Genomic DNA, 20,394 nt, shown 5'->3' on the forward strand with positions numbered 1-20,394 from the left:
AAGACAGGGAATGTTTTCTCGGATTAAATGTCAGGAATTGAGAAAAACTGAGTTTAAATGTATAGTATTTGGCTAAGGTGTACGTAAATTTCTGACTTCAACTGTGTGTATATATATACTGTACAAATTATGGAAATAGGACCAGTCATGTTCAACTATTGCATTACTGTCCTAGGGGAAGTTTGAGGATGCAATTACCAATTTAGTATGCAAAGTTCTGAATAAAGGCTAATCATATAATCATAATTGACAAGATATCTCATGCAAGGCTTATTGAGAAAGTAAGGAGGCATGGGATGCAAGGGGACATTGCTTTGTGGATCCAGAACTGGCTTGCCCACAGAAGGCAAAGAGTGGTTGTAGATGGGTCATATTCTGCATAGAGGTCAGTTACCAGTGGTGTGCCTCAGGGATCTGTTCTGGGACCCCTGCTCTTCGTGATTTTTATAAATGACCTGGATAAAGAAGTGGAGGGATGGGTTAGTAAATTTGCTGATGACACAAAGGTTGGGGGTGTTGTGGATAGTGTGGAGGACTGTCAGAGGTTACAGCGGGACATTGATAGGATGCAAAACTGGGCTGAGAAGTGGCAGATGGAGTTCAACCCAGGTAAGTGTGAGGTGGTTCATTTTGGTGAGTCAAATATGATGGCAGAATATAGTATTAATGGTAAGACTCTTGGCAGTGTAGAGGATCAGAGGGATCTTGGGGTCTGAGTCCATAGGACACTCAAAGCTGCTGCGCAGGTTGACTCTGTGGTTAAGAAAGCATATAGTGCATTGGCCTTCATCAATCGTGAGATTGAGTTTAGGAGCCGAGAGGTAATGTTGCAGCTATATAGGACCCCGGTCAGACCCCACTTGGAGTATTGTGCTCTGTTCTGGTCACGTCACTACAGGAAGGATGTGGAAACCATAGAAAGAGTGCAGAGGAGATTTACAAGGATGTTGCCTGGATTGGGGAGCATGCCTTATGAGAATAGGTTGAGTGAACTTGGCCTTTTCCCCTTGGAGAGACGGAGGATGACAGGTGACCTGATAGAGGTGTATAAAATGATGAGAGGCATTGATCGTGTAGATAGTCAGAGACTTTTTTCCCAGGGCTGAAATGGCTAACATGAGAGGGCACAGTTTTAAGGTGCTTGGAAATAGGTACAGAGATGTCAGGAGAAATAGGAGCAGTGAGTGTAAAACATTATTTATGTTGTACTTTTCCTGGATAATTACATAAAGACCTTCCCATTGAGTCCACCTCTCACAGTGTTCAGTGAATAGTTAGTAGATTTAGACAGATTGCTTCCGACATCAATTGGCTTTATTTGTTTTACAGAATCCAAACCAGTGGTTCCCAGCAGGCACCATGTGATGGTGAGAGCGCTTGAAACTGACTGAGGACCACAAGGTTAATTAACTGGATGGCCGCCATGGGCCACTGCTCGTTCAGCTGAGCCAGACCAGGAGGACATCTATAAAGCACTGGGCATTCCTGTGTCACTGCAGAGATGATTTTAAAGACCGTGCGCGCCTCAGGAGCAACTGCAGAGAACACCACACACACACACACACACACACACACACACACGGAGCAAACTGTTGGCCAGTTGCCATGACAAATCTCTGGGATCCATGACTGATGTCATTCATTAATTTAATTCCTTTGACGTGTACAAGTGCAGTTGTCAATCTCCATCAGTCTTGATAATATTACAAACCCAAATGATATGTTCAGAGTGAAATAAAACAGCCTTTCAACTACTTCTCTTTTTGTCAGAGTCAGGCTAGGATGGCCATAGAAAATTCCTGTCCATGGGTATTTGGGCAACTGGGAGTGTGAAACCAGTTGCAGGCAGAAGTTTGATTTCAACATTGAAGAGAAATTTGGATAAGTACATGGAGAGCTATGGTCCGGGCGCAGGTTGATGGATCAAGGTGCAATAATATTTCAGCATAGACGAGATGAGCCAAGGGGCTTGCTCTGATATTGTAGTGCTCTATGACTTTAAGAACTGTAAGCTTGTGAGTTGGAACAGCAAAAGGTCTAAGAACAAGAGGTTTACCATGTTGCTGACTGGATTAAGCAGCATGTCTTTATGAGGATAGGTTGCGTGAGCTGGGGCTTTTCTCTCTGGAGTGAAGGAGGATGAGAGGTGACTAGATAGAGGTGTACCAAGATGATGAGGTATAGATCGAGGGGACAGCCAGGGAGACCTTTCACAGGGCAGAAATAGATAAAACAAGGGGCATAATGTTAACAACACACATCAAAGTTGCTGATGAATGTACCAGGCCAGGCAGCATCTCTAGGAAGAGGTACAGTCGACGTTTCAGGCCGAGACCCTTCGTCAGGACTAACTGAAAGAAGAGCTAGTAAGAGATTTGAAAGTGGGAGGGGGAGGGGGAGATCCAAAATGATAGGAGAAGACAGGAGGGGGAGGGATGGAGCCAAGAGCGGGACAGTTGATTGGCAAAAGGGATATGAGAGGATCATGGGACAGGAGGCCCAGGGAGAAGGAAAAGGGGGGGGGGGGCGGGGGGAAACCCAGAGGATGGGCAAGGGGTATAGTGAGAGGGACAGAGGGAGAAAAAGGAGAGAGAGAAAAAGAATGTGTGTATATAAATAAATAACGGATGGGGTACGAGGGGGAGGTGGGGCATTAACAGAAGTTTGAGAAGTCAACATTCACGCCATCAGGTTGCCAATCAACTGTCCCGCTCTTGGCTCCATCCCTCCCCCTCCTGTCTTCTCCTATCATTTCAGATCTCCCCCTCCCCGTCCCACTTTCAAATCTCTTACTAGTTCTTCTTTCAGTTAGTCCTGATGAAGGGTCCTGGCCCGAAACGTCGACTGTACCTCTTCCTAGAGATGCTGCCTGGCCTGCTGCATTCACCAGCAACTTTTATGTGTGTTGCTTGAAATTCCAGCATCTGCAGATTTCCTCGTGTTTGGGGGAATATCAGGGATAGATTTATTTATTTATTTACAGAGTGGTGGGTCCATGGAACACACTGCCGGGGGTGGTGGTAGAGGCAGGTACATTGGGGACTTTTAAGAGACATTCAGATAGGCACATGGGTGAAAGAAAAATGAAACTGTGTGTGAGGGAGCAGTTAGATTGATCTTAGGGTATGTTAAAGGGTTAGCACAACACTGTGGGCTGAAGGGCCTGTACTATGCTGTACTGTTCTGTGTTCTGTGTGTTCAGGTCTGACCCCAGGCTCATTGCCTACAACCTCTTAGGTTCCCAATCTCAGCAGGTCGTGGTTACCAGGTTAGAGTTTAGAAGTCTGGACCCTTAAACTGAGAACCCATATTCAAACTGTGCGTTGTATGGGACTATAAATAAACCTGGATGTAGAACTTAAAATATAGTACGTGGCCTGGGGGGTGGATGGGTGAGGGAATTGTGGAGAGAATGTAATGACATTGCTGTACATAGAGCACAATGCAGGCTATTTGGCCCACAGTGTTGTCTCACCCTTTAACCTATTCTAGGATCAATGTAAACCTTCCCTCCCACGTGGCCCCTAATTTTTCTTTCATGCATGTGCTTATCTGCATAAAGTATCTGCACCCAGCAGTACATCCATCCTTTTTTTTCTGTAAAACAATTTACCCCTAACGTCCCCTGATATTGTCTTTCCAATTACTTTAAAATTATTCCCTTCGTATTATGTATTAATAAAATGCTACTAACAGTGACCAGGAAAGGAGCAGCCTGACATACAAGATCATGAAGGGTACAGATAGGGTATATGCAAACAGGCTTTTCCACTGAGGTCGAGTGAGACTGGAACTAGTGGTCATAGGTTAAGCGCGAAGGGTGAAATATTTTAGGGGAAGCTGAGTTGAAAACCTTCACATTCCCCTGGGCTACCATTAATCTCCACCAGTTGGCTACAGAGCATCCCCTGAAACAATCCCACCCCTCCCCTCATGTCACAAAACATTGAACTGTACAGCAGAACAGGGTCCACGATGTTGTGCCTAACTAAGTACCTAACTAAACTAATCTCTTCTGCCTACATGATGTCCATAATCCCTTCACACTCTGCACCTTCATATATCTGTCTAAGAGCCTCTTAAATGCCCTCATGCTCTGCTTTCACCATCACCTCTAGCTACCACTTAGTCAATTGGATTGTCAACCAAAGTTTCACTATCTGATCAGTTAGTTCTCATAGATTCATACAGGACTGCAACACAGAAAAATGCATTTCAGCCCACCTACTCTATGCTGACCCATGCCTGGACCATAGCCCTCGATACTCCTCCCATCCACGTACCCATCTAAATTTCTCTTAAATGTTGCAATTGAACCTGCATCCCCCATTTCCACTGGCAGCTCATTCCACATTCTCACCACTCTGAGGGAAGAAGTTCCTTTCAGGTTAACCTTAAATCAAAGGTCAAAGTAAATTTATTATCTAAGTATATACATGTCACCACATACAACCCCGAGATTTGTCTGCTTGTGGGCATATTCAGTAAATCCTAGAACCATAATAGAATTAATGAAAGAAAGACAGTACCCAACAGGATGGACAAACAATCAATGTGCAAATATAAGAAAAAATAAACAACAATAATATTAAATAAATAAATAATAAATAGAGAACATGAGATGAAGGGGCCTTGAAAGTGAGTCCGTAGGTTGAGGGAATATTTCAATGATAGGGTAAGTGAATTTGAGTGAAATTATCACCACTGGTTCAAGAGCCTAATGGTTGAGAGGTGCTGAATGTTCCTGAACCTTGTAATTCAGGAATAGTTATTTCACCTTTCATCTGTATCCCATGACCTCTAGTTTTAGTCTCATCCAACCTCAGAGGAAAAGTTTGCTTGCATTTACCTTATCTATACCCCTCATAATTTTGTATAACCATCAAATCTCCCCCTCCCAGTCTTCTACATTCCAGGGAATAAAGTCCCAACCTATTTGATCTTTCTCTCTAACTCAGGTCCTCAAGTCCTGACAACATCCTTGTAACTTTTCTCTGTACTCTTTCTCACTAAGTTAAACAATTATCCTGTTTTTGCCTCCTCAGTTCAAGTAGTTTGACAATTGATAAACAGAACTATTCAAAGAGATGTTCACCTGGAGGCATTTCAAAGCCAGCTGGGACAAATTGGGAGTCAGCTCGAAGCAGCGAGTCTCCCTTTAAGTCCTTCCTCTCTGCAACGTTGCAGCAAACAGACTGAGCTTGAAGTTTATTTATGTATTTATTTAGAGATACAGACCCATCCAGCCCAAACAGCTGCGCTGCCCAGAAACCCAATTTAACCCTAGCCTAATTACAGGACAATTTGCAATGACCAACTAACCTTCTGACTGGTATGTCTTTGGACTGTGGGAGGAAACCAGAGCACCTGGAAGAAATCCACGTGGTCATGGGAGGAATGTACAAACTCTTCACAGACAGCACCAGAATTGAATTCTGATCTCCAGAACACCTTGAACATGAGAGGCACCTTCTTCACTCAGAGTGGTGAGAATGTGGAAAGAGTTACCCACAAAAAGTGGCAATTTGGTGAATGTGGGTTCGATTTCAACATTTAAGAGAAGTTTGGAAAAATACATGGATGGGAGGGGTATGTGGGCCTATGATCCAGGTGCCAGTCAATGGGAGTAGGCAGCCTAGATAGGCCAAAGAGCTTGTTTCTGTGCAGTAGTGCTCTATGACTCTTAAGAACTATAAACCTATTAGTTGGAGCAGCAAAAGGTCCAAGAAAGAAATTCAAAGCAACACTCACAACACGCTGGAGGAACTCAGCAGGTCGGGCAGCATCCGTGAAAAAGATCAGTCAACATTTCCAGCTGGAACCCTTTGTCACGACAGGGTCACTCTGCTGAGTTCCTCCAGCGTGTTGTGACTGTTGCTTTGACCCCAGCATCTGCAGATTATTTTGCATTTAAGAAAGAAATTCAACTTGAACTGTTTTAGAGAGCATGTTTTATGAGGACAGGTTGAGCAAGCTGGGGCTTTTCTCTTTGGAGCAAAGGAGAATGAGAGAGGTGACTTGATACAGACGTACAAGATGATAAGAAGCATAGATAGAGTGGACAAAGACTTTTCCACAGTGGAAATTGCTAACGCAAGTGGGCATCATTTTAAGGTGATTGGAGGCAAGTATAGAGATGTTGTAGATAAGTTCTTCACACAAAGAGTGGTGGGTGTGTGGAATGTACTGCCAGGGGCAGTGGTAGAGGCAGATACATTAGGGACATTTAAGGTACTCTTGGATGAAAAAGTGGAGGGCTATGTGAGAGGGAAGGGTTATATTGATCTAGGATTGGTTTAAAGGGTCTGCACATCATTGTGGGCCAAAAGGCCTGTTCTGTTCTATGTATAATATAAACCTTCCACTGTGCCAACATCCATGGGAAGATCTTTCAAATTACCAAGCAGTGTGACAGAATAAATGTACAGTACAAAAGCAAAGAGAACCAGAAAAACATCACTCATGAATCCAATAACCATGAGAACCCTCTCTAGTCGAGGAGCAGTGAGAATGCGGATGGGCTGCTGCAGGGAGATGGGAAGCTGAGTGTGAGAGAGGTGTTTAAGCTGGATAATCAATCACAAGAAGACAGAGGAACAGAGGACGAGTGCTCTCTGGTTAATTGGCCACTGAAAATTGACCAAATTTCCCTTCAAAAATAAACTATACAAAATCCAGTAATTCTGATATCGCCAATATCCCAGTAATTGATTTCAGCTGCTAAATGGTTTCTGTACTGATTTAGTTGCTGCTTTTCTTGGAAACTTCGCTGTTCCAGCTCTTAAGGGTTAGAGTTCTTCCAGCTCTGAATGAGTTGCTCCCCTCCCTCTCCTGGAACTAACTTCTATTGAACCACGAGAGATTTTTGCCATGTTGAATCTGTAGGATTGCTTTATCTAGCTTTGTGCAGCAGTCTCCAGTTACTGAGTAGTCAGTGATAATATTTACGTACCTAATTCTGTTTCGGAATGAAAGCAGCCTTGCAGGTAGATAGGGTGGTGAAGATGAAGTTGGGCATGCTGGCCTTTCGTTAGACAGGGAACTGAGTGCAGGAGTTGGGAAGTTATGATGCAGTTATACAAGACTGAAGCCCCACTTGGAATATCATGTACAATTTCAGTCACCCTACACTCTATTATGGGAAAAAGTGGATTCTGGGGTGGAGATATGTCTGGATCAAAGGAGGTGTAAGGTGCTCCTTCCCTCCGTTAGCCTACCAGTCACCCTTGGGCAAGATGTAGCGCCTGCTTAGCCCCCCTGATCAGGGTCACATGAAGCTATGGGAGCAGGTGGTGGACGGTCGTATGAACAGTTGGTGCATATCATGAAATGCATGGATAGGATCAAAGCACATAGTATCCCCCCACCCCCAATACAGGGTGCTAAAAAACATAAGCGAGAGAACATGAGCTTCTTCACGCAAAGGGTGGTGTGTATTTAGAACAAGCTGGAAAGAGATGGAGGCAGGTACATTAGCAACATTTAAAAGCCAACTAGCTAAGTATCTGGAGAAGCTTAGAGGGTGATGGGCCAAACACAGGAAGATGACACTAACTCACTCACTGGGCAAGTCAGCATGGACTAAATGGGATGAAGGGACTGTTACCATGCTCTATGGTTAAAACATGAGATATTTGGCATCAATCCCAATTTCACACAGACTCTCAGCTCCATCTCTACATAGGAGACAGTATAGAACACAGTATAGAACAATCCTGGCCAATTGGTCTATGTCAATATATGTTCTCGAGCTTAGACCCCCCCCCCCACTATTCTTCCTAATATTCATCCCCATCCTTTCATCATCCACAACTTCGCTGGTTCTCCATAAAAGGAAGTATTTTTTCACCTCAGTCACTTCCTGTGGAGGAAAGATCCCAATTCCCAGTAAAAGGTGTTTCTCCTGAATTCCTTTGATTTGGCAGTGATTTCCTTATATCGATGCTTCCTAGTTTTACCCCTCAACATGCAGTGACGCATTCTATCTAGATCAGGGATTCACAGCTTTTTTTATGCCATGGACCCCTACCATTAACTGAGGGGTCCATGTTTGGAACCCCTGGTCTAGATGGCCCCAACCATCCCCTTAATGGAAAAGCATTTTACTCACCAGAGAGCACTAAATTAACAAAGAATCGACTGTAACAGCTATGAATGTATTCTTGAGGGACACACACAGTGCTGTCTGGTGAATGGCTGGGTGCTGAAAGTTATTCTGTGCTTCACTACTAGTTTATTAAACCACATTTAGTTTACTGATCAATGAGAAGCATGTGGAAGACCACTGAGCTGTGCAATATTCCAATAAAGCTTTTTACTATTGAGAATTATTAGAGATGGCTTATTTACACTCACATAATCTTCGGACTTGGGAGTCCTCATACAGGATTCCCTGAAGTCCAACTTGCAGCTGGTAAGGATGGCAAATGCAATGTTAGCATTCAAGAGGAATATAATACAGAAGTAAGGATATAATGCTGAGGCTTTATAGGGCATTGGTCAGACCATACTGGAGTACTGTAAGCAGTTTTTGTCCCCTTAGCTAAGAAAGCATTGGAGATGCAAACACAAGGAATTCTGCAGATGCTGGAAATTCAAGCAACTTTGATGTGTGAAGCATTGGAGATGTTCATGAGAATAATCCCAGGGATGAAAAGGTTAACATATGGCTCTGGGTCTGAACTAGCTGAAATTTACAATGGTGGGGGGGGGGGGTCTCATTGAAACCTATTAAACATTAAAAGGTCTGGATACAGTGGATGTGGAGAGAATGTTTTCTGTAGTAGGGGAGTCTAGGAACAGAGGGCACAGCATCAGAATAGAGATGAGGAATTTATTTAGCCATGGAATGGTGAACCTGTGGAATTCTTCACCATAGACCAAGTCATTGGGTGTATTTAAGGCAGAGGTTAATGTGTTCTTGATTAATCAGAACGTCAAAAGTTACAGGGAGAAGTTAAGTGAATGGGGTTGAGAAGGATCACAAAACATAATGGAATGGTGAAGTAACCTCAATGGGCCAAATGGCCTAATTATACTCATGGGTCTCATGGTCTTTAATTCTAGCTGTTTCCCCTCTTTCAGTCCAGACAATTTAAATTGGATCAAGATGTAGATCCACATGTAATGGATGAAGAGGGGTTGAGGAAGGAAGCTAGCCTGTGTCTCTGGACTTGCACAACTTAAAAGAATACATGATACACTGGTCTGTATTAGAAGTCACTCAAACATCTTCCACCTTTCTCCAAGGAAGTTCCTCTTCACTTGCATTACATAACATTGGGATTAAAGACAGCTTGTTCATAACAATCTCACTTGCAGTCCATTGTCCTGACAAAGAAAAATAATTACACAGCACCTACAAGGTCATTTGGTTGTTACTTCTTGAAGGAAAAACCAAAGAGCTCAATTAAAAGAAAGAAGTACATTACTTCTGTGCTTATATCAAAGTGTTCGGAGACAAAATCTACATTAGTAACCGGCCGGAATGTAAATGTGATAGATATCAAATTTACACAGAGGAAATTATATTACCCTTGGCTGATGTAATTCACACCAAAGGAGCTTTATTGGAATTCTATTCTCCTTGCTCTTCTTTCCATCTGCTGGCAAACTGTAAAGTTTGAGTTCGCAATGATGGCAATTATAGAGCATTAACACAAATCCACACACACACTTGAAGATGGCCCAAATTCACTCAACTTAGCTCCAGATAAATCACCACCTTCTACAAAATGACTGAGTTTGGTAAGTCAGTAGTCTCTGAACTGTAAGCTATATAACATTGTTCACGTGTTTTCTTGAAGTTGGCATTTTCTCAGTACCCTGCATAAGCCACAGATAGTGTAAACACAAACAGACTTTTTGCACTTTTTCAGTGAAACTAGAACTAAAGGTCATGGGTTGAGTGAAAGGTGAAGTACTTAAAGGGAACATGAGGAACTTCTTCACTCAGAACGTGGTGGGTGGGGAATAAACTGCCAGTGCAAGTTGTGGGTGCAGGTTCAACTTCAACAGGGAAATGTGAATAGGTACATGAATGGGAGGAGTATAGTTGAGTACAGGTTGATGGAACTAGGCAGCCCAATAGTTTGGCATGCACTAGATGGGCCGATGGGTCTATTTCTGTGGTTGGATATGGGTTCCATTTCAACATTTAAGAGAAATTTGTATAGGTACATGAATGGAAGGGATATGCAGGTCAATGGGACGAGACAGCCCACTATTTCTGCATGCATTAGATGGGCCGTAGGGCATGTTTCTGTGCTGTAGTACTCTACAACTCTATAACCCTTACAACACGCATTTTCAGCTGCAAGATAAACCCAAGCTCCACCCAGTGAGCGGACAGGAGCTCTGAAGCAAATATGCAAGTGAATGAGCACAAATTTCTTTGCACATAAAAATAACACAAGGAGACCCGATGTTGAGATCAGGTTTCATGGAGCCCAATAATGTTCAAGTGAAGATTTTTACTAGACCAGAAAGCACAAACATTATAAAAATCTTTCTTCAAACAAAAAAAACACTGGATTTTAAAAAGGGGAAAGACAAAATGTGTTCACAAACAGGGAGCCGTTCTGCCACGTTGAAAAGTAAGATCCAAGTTCTGCAAAGTAAGGACTTTTACAAAGTTGTACTGATTTCTGAGACCTGCTCGTTTATTCCAGGGGAAATATGAAATAGAAACAGAAAATGCTGGAAATACCTTGCAAGTTGTGCAGCCACTTTGCAGAGAGAAACTGCTAATATTTATACTCAATGATTTTGCAGCAGATCTGATGATAGGCCATCAACTAAAAAATTAAATCTGAAAAAAATGCTGACTCTGACATCAGGGAGACTGAATTTAGAGCATTGTGTGAAATTCTGGTCACCTACCTACAGGAAAGACGTCATTAAGATTGAGAGTACAGCGAAAATTTACAAGTTGTTGGAACTTGAGGAACTGAATCATAAGGCAAGGTTGAGTAGGTTCTCCTCTGTGATCTCTGCTGCCTTCCAAATCTTCAGCCTTCTAGCTTGTCCTCCTTCCCCTCTCCGTCTTTTTATTCTGGCATCTTCCTCACCCTTTCCAGTCCCGGTGAAAGGCCCCTGTCCAAAACGACGACTATACTATTTTACAGCGAGGTTGGATACGGCTACAGGTCATAGGTTAAGGGTGAAAGGTGAAATATTTAAGAGGAACCTTAAGGGGAACTTCTTCAGAGGGTGGTGCAAGTGCAGAATGAACTAACTGTGAAAGTGGAGGATGCTGGTTCGAATGCAAAATTTAAGAGAAGTTTGGATTAGTATTGATGGGAGAGGTAAGGAGGGCTATGGTCCAGGTGCAGGTTGATTGGACTAAGCAGAATAACAGTTCAGCACGAACCAGATAGGCTGAAAGGCCTGTTTCTGTATGCTCCACAAGTAATTCCAGTTTAAGATTTTTTTTATCATATTTCCAGCACCTGTAGTTTCTTTTCCTCTCAAGTGAAACATATACTGAGTGTGAGCATAGGGCAGTTTATCATGTGCTCTCTAACTACACACCAAACTGTTAGTGCAAACATTATCAGAAGAGAGCAGCATGACTGTGTTAATCACTACTTTTATTACATCTTACTGGCGCACTTTCACCCACTGGTCTACAGTCCCGAGGCTGCCACATACCTTTCCCAACTACTCCCTCAGAACTGCTGCAAAAATCAGCAACGATTAGCTTCCAGAACACAAACCTCACCCTGGTATTTGAAAAGGTTATGGTTTATAAAGATGTCATCATAAAGAAAAAGTCAACAGTTTTGCAGGGAATTTGTTTTAATAAATTTCCAAAACTCACTTAGCACAATTTAGGCAGCACCGCACTGCCTCCCACAACCCCAACCCTTCTGTCCTACCCCACTGCTCTGTTTGAAAGTCAGGCAGTGGGACAGCCAAACACTAAGGTGAGGTATGTTCAACAAGGAGCTATGGACTCTAAGAATCAACATTCAGTGGATCATTCCCAAGCTTCCAAGAAATTCCGCAACCTGGTGAACGTTGATGGGCTAAAGGGAAACCGCCTTTGTTGTTGATACCGGCGACTGGACAGGTCAGAAGCAGAGCAGTGGAACAGGATACGTCACAATCAGCTCTGGAACTTGGGAAGCCTACTGCTCGCCACTCTCGCTCGCTTCTGCAGAGCTGTCTGCAATTCTTAAGGTTCTGATGCACTTAAAACCCACCCCATTGTTTGGTAAAACAGTCCTGTGACAACGATCCTCAGTTCCCATCTTCTCCCGTGGTTAGGGTTTAGGCTAGTGTGCTTTGGCACGGAGCTGTGCTCGTTTCCCGGTGACGGCCTGGAAGCCGGTTTTGATGCTGGCCACAGAGCAACGTGAGTGACAGGTTTCACACTGCAAGAAATACAGACGTGTGTCCTTCTGCAAGATGGTATCCGGCGACCGGCAGGTATGGCAGGTAACATACTCCTCTGTGAATCAGGGTGTGGGTGTGAAGGAAACAAAAATACAGGTCAATCATGTCGAAGAGCTCACACAGAAAATCCAAATCAATGTTAATCCTTTATCTGCTGTACATTTTAAAAAAATAATTTTAAAGTTCAGTTATATTTCAGAATATATGTGGGGGCAAACAGGACAATTAAAATCAGCTGGAAAGAATTCTCCCCAGATGAGACTGGAGGAACAGCTTTAGATCAAGGAATATGCAGTTTAGGTCTGAGAGCAGGAGATATTTCTTCACTCAAGAGTTCTGGCTTTTTGGAATTCTGGAGGGTAGTGGGGAGTCAGTTATTGTGTTCACTGAAAACTAGATTAATAGATTTCTGGACTTCTAGTGTATCGGGGACGTAGGAAGACTTGAGAGACAGCAGGTAATAGAGTCGGGTACAAAAAAAAACTGAGAATCTCAGCAGCTTAAATCATATGAGCAGATGCAAAGGGATGGAGCACACAGGAAAATAGTCATGAGGTAGAAGTAATACACAAAATGCTGGAGCAACTCAACATGTCAGGCAGCATCTATGGAAATGAATAAACAGTGAACATTTCGGACTGAGACCCTTCATCAGGACTGGAAAGGTAGGGGGAAAGGGGAAGAACAACAAGCTAGAAAGGGAGATCTGGTGGGTGGGAAAGGGAAAAGTCTGGAGAAAAAGGCATCTGCTTTTCCAGGTGAGGCAATACTATCTGAGAACCTGTTGGTCATCTATTGTATCCGGTGCTCCCAATGTGGCCTTCTCTATATTGGTGAGACCCAACAAATTGGGGAACTGTTTTGTTGAGCACCACTTGTCCATATGCAAAATGCGGAATTTTCCTGTGGCCAACCATCTAGTGGTAACTTCATTACCATTCCAACAACATGTTGGTCCACGGACCCCTCTCTCACCCTGATGAGACTCTTCTCAGGTTGGAGGGGCAACATCTCATATTCTGGTCTAGGGAGCCTCCAAACTGATAGCATGAGCATCCACTTCTCCTTCTGAAGAATTTCCCCCTCTTCCTTCTCCTCGCCTGCCTTCCACATCTCCCTGGCACACCTCCATCTTCAGGTGGCTATCTTGCGCCACATAGTTTCCAGATCAGTTTTCAAGATCCTTGATTTGAACCCTCTGAAGACCCCCAGAACATGCATTCAATCAACTGCTTCTCCTGCCACATTCTACACACCACGCTTTCCGCCATGAGAAGATACCTGGGGACCTTATCCCAGTCGCTTCCACAACTCTGGGATTATCTCTCTGCCCCCTGCAATGGACCGGTCTGATACTTTATCCTCCATCGGATTCACGCTTTCAATTGCCAGTTCTTCCCCTTCCTCACATCCAGCAAGACTGTAGGACCTGCCATCTCCAATGCCGGCAGCCACGGATGTCCCCGGATCACGATCCCTGCTGCCAACCTCAACGGTTCTAACAATCCCAAGCAGATTCAGAACCCGGACTCCATCGCCATCGATACAGGTTCCAACGATCTCAGAAACCAAAGTGCCTTTTGCACAAATCCCGACTCTAATTCCAGCTTGGACCTTGACCGACAGCACCTCCGGGCTAGGTATTTACGTGCTGCGGCTAGAACCCCAGTCTTCTTTTCGCCCACCACCACTCAGGTCCCAATGCCAGCTCTTGGGTCCTCGGAGACTCCATCTTCCTCTCGCCCCACCTTCCCTGAACACCCCAACTCTCCCCTCTCCTCAAACATTCCCAACCCTCTTTCCTCCCTCTCATCCATGCTGCGTCTTCACAATTCTCTCTGACCTTCCCCTCTCTAAGGCAGGATATTCTGTCCTCAGTAAGGGCCCCACCTTTGTCCCCCTGCACCCACACCTCAGTGAGTTTCACGCCCACCATGATGCTGAGCTATTCTTCAGCTGTCTCCAAGCCTACTTCTTTGGCAAGGACTCTCCAGAATGCGCTGATGACTCCTTCTGCCATCTCTAACTCTCCTCCTCTTCCTGGACATCCCACTCTGCTCTTCTGCTTGCTCTGGATCTTTTCATTACTGCCGATGAGACATCAACCATCTTGACTTTATAACTCCTCTCTCCAATTCTAACCACACTCCCTCCAATCGCATTGCTCTCCACACTAATCCTAACATCACCATCAAACCCGCAGATAAGGGTTTGCTGTATAGTAGTCCAGTGAACCGATCTCTACCTTGCTGAGACCCAGCAACAACTGTCAGACACCTCCTCTTACATATCCCTCCAACAGGACCCCACTAAGGCGTACCAAGCCATTGTCTCTCACACCATCACTAACCTTATTAGCTCTGGGGATCTCCCATCCTCTGCCACCAACCTCATAGTTCCCTCATCCCGCACCTCCCGGTTTTACATCTTCCCCAAGATCCATAAACCTGACTGTCCAGGTAGACCCATTGTTTCTCCTTGTTCTTGCCCCACTGATCTTATATCTGTATACCTTGGCTCTGTTTCATCTTCCCGGTTCAGTCCCTTCCTACCCACATCTGTGACACTTCACACATTCTTGATCTTTTCAATAAGTTCAGGATCTGTGGCTCGGTCCTCTCATCTTCACTATGGATGTCCACCTCTGTGCCCCGTCAGGAAGACTCAAAGCTCTCTGCTTTTTTTCTGGACACCAGGCTCATCAGTTCCCCTCCATCTGGCCAAACTGGTCCTCTCAATCAATTCCACCTTTGGCTCCTTCCTCTTCCTTCAAACAAAAGGTGTAGCCATGGGCATTCACATGGGTCTCAGCTAGCCTGCCTTTTGGTTGGCTACACAGAACAGTCTATGTTCCAAGCCTACACTGGTATCACTCCCCAACTTTTCCCTACACTGCTTTGACAACTGCATTGGCACTGCTTTCTGCACCCTTCATCAACTTTCCCTCCAAATTCCACCCTGCCCTCAAGTTTACCTGTTTCATTTCTGACACCTCACTCGCTTTTCTCTATCTCTAGAGACAGTTTATCTATTAATATCTTTTATATACCCACTGATTCTCACAGCTACCTAGACTATACCACTTTCCACACCGTTACTTGTAAAAATGTCGTCCCCTTCTCTTAATTCCCCTGTCTCTGCCGCATCTGCTCTCAGGATGATGCTTTTCATTCCAGAACTAATAAGATGTCCTCCTTCTTCAAAGAAAGGTGCTCTCCTTCCTCCACCATCAGCGCTGCTCTCACACATATCCCTTCCATTTCGTGCTCATCTGCCTTCACCCATCCTCCTGCCACCCCATCAGGGATAGGGTTCCTCTTATCATCACATACCACCCCATCAGACTCCTCACTATCATTCAGGGCCCCAAACAGTCCTTCCAGGCGAGGCGACACTTCACCTATGAGTCTGTTGGTGTCATCTACTGTATCAGGTGCTCCCAGTGTGGTCTCCTGTACATCGGTGAGACCCGACATAGGTGATTGATGGCACACCAATCCATGACTTTCTCTACTGATTCGATGAGGCCACACTCAGGTTGGAGGGGCAACACCTTATATTCCTTTTGGGTAGCATCCATTTCTCAAACTTCTGGTAACTGCCCCCTACCCTTCTCCTTCACAATTCACATTTCCCTCTCTCACCTCATCTCCTTACCTGCCCATCATCTCCGTCTGGTACTCTTACCCCTTCCCTTTCTTCCATGGTCTTCTGGTCTCTCCCATCAGATTTCCCCTTCTCCAGCCCTTTATCACTTTCACCAATCAACATCCCAGCTCCATACTTCACTCCTTCCTCTCTTCCGGTTTCACCTATCACCTACTACCTTGTGCTTCTTCTTCTCCTCCCCCCCCCCGCCCCCACAACCTTTTTACTCTGACTTCTAATCTCTTTTTCCCCGTCCTGATGAAGGGTCTCAGCCTGAAGCATTAGCTGTTTATTCTTTTCCACTGATGCTGCCTGGCCTGCAGAGCTCCTCCAGTGTGTATTACTTTGATTTCCAGCACCTGCAGGTTTTCGCTTGTTTGGGCTCTTCTTCCTGTTCTTCTATGGTCCATTCTCCTCTCCTATTGGATTCCTTCTTCTCCAGCCTTTTACCCTTCCCACCCACCTGGCTTCACCTATCACCTTCTAGATTGTCTTCAGTCTCCCTCTCCCCACTCCCCACCCCCTTTCTTTTTTTTAAAACTCTGGCATCTTTCCCCCTCCTTTTCAGTCCTGGAGAAGGGTCTCAACACGAAACATCAACTGTTTATTAATTTCCACAGATGTTGTCTTGTCTGACCTGCTGAGTTCCTCCAACATTTTGTGTATGTTGCTCTAGATTTCCAGCTTCTGCAGAATCTTTTGTGTTTCTGAGGTACAAGGTAGCCACCCAGAAGGCACTGAAATAACTCATTGGGCCAGACCACTGAAGGAAATCGACCGTTGATGTTTTGGATCGAGACCCTTCATTATTACTGGTGTTCCATGAAGCTCAAGTGAATGGTCTCAGCCCAAGATATCAACTGCCCCTTTCCTCCACAGATGCTGCCTGACCTACAGAGTTCCTCCAGCACCTTCTCTGTTACTCCAGATCCAAGCTCCTGCAGTCTGTAACAAACATCTACAATGCTCCGAACATGGGGTCTACAGACCCCCTCCATTAATTGTTAGACTCCGTGGTATAAAAAAGGTTGGGAACCCCTGATCTACAAGATGTTTCCTATAGTGGAGGAATCGAAAACCAAAGGGGACAGCATCAGAATACAAGAATGTCCCTTTAGAACAGAAATGAGAAGGAATTTCTTTAGCCAGAAATTCATTGCCACCGGCAGCTGTGTAGGCAACGCCACTGGGTATGTTTAAGAAAGAGGTTGATAGGTTCTTGATTAGTAAGGGTGTCAAAGGTTACAGAGAGAAAACAAGATGGCGGAGCAGACTTGATGGGCCGAATTCTACTTCTATGTCCTATGGCCTTGTGTCTTTTTAAGAAATTCATGATGGTGATGCTCCACAAGGTAACATGGATTTGCATAACCACATAATAATGCTCATTTGCTATACTCACTGATGTATCTCCTCAACACATTTTCTATTTGTTTTTGCTGAAACCTTCCTTTGATTACGAGCTGGTTATTGCCATCAATGGATCCACTATTAAAAGAAAAAGAATAGCTCAAGTTACAATCAATAGGTACCTCGAATCAGGTTTAATATCACTGGTATATGTTGTCAAATGTTGTTTTGCAACAGCAGTACAGTGCAATATATAACATAAATAAGTATTTAAATTAAATAAGTAGTGCAAAAAGAGAGCAAAAGGGGGGGAAAAAGTGTACCTGTTCATTGTCCATTCAGAAACCTGATGGCACTGAAGAAGCAGCTGTTCCTAAACCATTGACTCTTCAAGGCTCCTGTACCTCCTGTTTGAAAGTAGCAAGGAGCAGAGGGCATGTCTTGAATGATGGGAATCCTTAATGATGAATGCAGCCTTTTTGAGGCATCGCCTTTTGAAAATTCCTTTGACGCTGGGGAGGCTAGCGTCTATAATGGAGCTGGCTGAGTTTACAACCATGTAACAATTACAGCATGGAAACAGGCCAACTCGGCCCTTCTAGTCCGTGCCAAACTCTTACTCTCATAAACCCTCTGCAGTTTTTTTCTGATCCTGTTCAGTGACCCCTCAATACTAAATGGTGATGCATTGATTGCTCTCCACGGTACATCTGTAGAAATTTTTCAGTGTCTTTGGTGACATATCAAGTCTCCTCAAACTCCTAATGAAACATAGCTGCTGACCTGGTGAGTTCCTCCAGCAATTACTTGCAAAATCAGTAGCTGAAGACAGGTTAGAAAAAACAGATACTGCCATGGATTTTGGTAGGAGAAAAGCAAATTGGAATGATCCCCTGAAATTTCAAGGACTTCTAAGGACAAAGATGGAAAAACACATGCAGGGAATTACTGGAGCAAGGTAGGCTGAATATAGGCGAGGGTGGGGCTGTGGTGGGGAACTGAGGTGACACGTTGCAAGAAGGCCAAAGTCACCCTTGGGGACACAATGCAGGTCCTCAAAGAAAATCTATCAAAGTACGTATATGTCACCAGATACCACTCTGAGTATAATTTTCTTGTGAGCATTCATAGTAGAAATACAATAGAAGCAATGAAAACCTACACACAAAGACTGAGAAACAACTTATCTGCAAACAGCAAAGTGTGCAAATACAATGTTTATCAAAGAGTTTTCTCCAATGTATGGACAACACATCCTGTACACCAAATACAGTAAACTTGCATTAATGCAATAGTATTTAAAAACACTGAGATTAGTTCGCCCAGTGAAGCAGCAAGCTCTTCCAGATTATTTACAGAAATATCGTGCGAAACAGGTCCTTTCAGCTCTACAAATCGCACTGCCCAGAAAACCAGCTATTTAACCCTAGGCCAATCACAGGACAATTTACAATGACCAATTAACTTACCAACAGGTACACATCTTTGGAATGTGGGAGTAAAGCAGAGGACTTGGAGGAAACCCACGCGCCCAATGGAAGGACTTACAAACTCCTTAAAGAGGACATCAGAATTGAACTCCGACGCCCAGAGCTATAACAGTGTCACACTTACTGCTACACCACAGTGGTGGTCATTGTCCCTCAGGATCAGGGATAATGGGCTTCCACTCTGGTTCTGTGGGTTCTGAGGAATGACGAAGTCAGTGTGGGGACTCCAGGTTCTTCTACAGATAGGGGCAGGTAGCAAGCTCCTTCAATTGGTTTCAATGGGCTTCTGTGCCTCTAAAGCACTGACACGAGGTTCACAGTATGATCAACAAAACCTCTCTCCCCACTTTGGACATCAGAACTTGCAATACTTGCTGCCAGCATTTGGCCTAGTACACTGCAACTGATTAAATTTACTTGTTTATATTAAAGAAATCAGTCACGCAATTCTGCTTTCAATGCTCTAGCTGGAAACTACCATCTGCATACATTTTAGAGAATTACAAAATCCACAAAGTTCTCATAGATAATGGTAAATACACGGACAATTGATTACAGTTCATCACATTAATTCCTTTCATGTGCTCCAGAGACATTCCACCTCAGTTTTTTGTTTATCCTGATGATATTTAAAAGCAGCTTTTTGGCAAGATTTGTAAGCCTTTTTTGGCTTGTTTATGGTGCTGTCAGGGTGAAACGCAATGGTTTGTATCAAAGGCTAGCATGGGCAATGAGCAGATGTTTACTGGTACTCTGCAGGCTTGAAACAGTTTGAACCTCAGCTCAATGGATTCTGGGAGGTAGCTAGGAACAGGTTGACTGCTCCTGAGGGTCAGACATATGGCATCCAGGATAAGCTAGCCAAATAGATACAGAGTTGAATGATTGAAAGAGTTAGATGGATCATGGAGGGTGGTTTTACAATAGGGTCTTTTAAGGGACTTTTAGATAGGTACATGGAGCTTAGAAAAACAGTAGACGATACAGTATTTCTAGCAGTTTCTAGAGTAGGTTACATTTTCAACACAACACTGGGCCAAAGGGCCTGTAATGTGCTATAGATTTCTATGTTATAAAATGGAGGCCTGTGATCTGCAGTGTGCCACAGAGAACAGTGCTGCCCTTCCCTTGAGAAACTTCTAGAACCAGAAATAGTGTTGACCCTGGCATCAGGGATGCAATGTACTGTCCTGAAATCTCACACACAGTAACAGAATCTGTGTTCTCCTTAAAGATTAGGTTCTTAAAAATTAAGCTTTGTCAGATGTAAAACGAAACAGAAAAGTGAAACTTGCAATTTGTATCAATGACCAACACAGTCCAAAAATGTGCTTGGGGCCAGCCCACAAGTGTCACCATGCTTGCAGTCCCAACATAGCATGCCCACAACTTACTAAGACTAACCCATAAGTCATTGAAATGTGGGAGAAAACTCCCGGAGCACTCGGAGGAAACACACACAGTCACAGAAGAACATAACTTAGAGACAGCGGCGGGAATTGATCCA

General features: G+C 44.1%; 1 protein-coding gene across 1 annotated transcript in view; it reads right to left on the reverse strand.

Annotated features, from left to right (window-relative positions):
- Positions 1-10,643: 10,643 nt before the first annotated feature.
- The window catches only part of eif2s2 (eukaryotic translation initiation factor 2, subunit 2 beta), a 71,762-nt gene continuing 62,011 nt past the window's right edge, over positions 10,644-20,394 (reverse strand). The window contains exons 8-9 of the mRNA XM_072244188.1: positions 17,450-17,535; positions 10,644-12,454 (exon numbers count right to left, since the gene is read on the reverse strand). Coding sequence (XP_072100289.1) covers positions 12,279-12,454; positions 17,450-17,535 — 262 coding nt within the window. The 3' untranslated portion in view covers positions 10,644-12,278. The remainder of the gene's footprint in view (positions 12,455-17,449; positions 17,536-20,394) is intronic.

The sequence above is a fragment of the Mobula birostris genome, chromosome 2 (genome assembly GCF_030028105.1).
Source record: "Mobula birostris isolate sMobBir1 chromosome 2, sMobBir1.hap1, whole genome shotgun sequence".
Classification (NCBI taxonomy): domain Eukaryota; kingdom Metazoa; phylum Chordata; class Chondrichthyes; order Myliobatiformes; family Myliobatidae; genus Mobula; species Mobula birostris.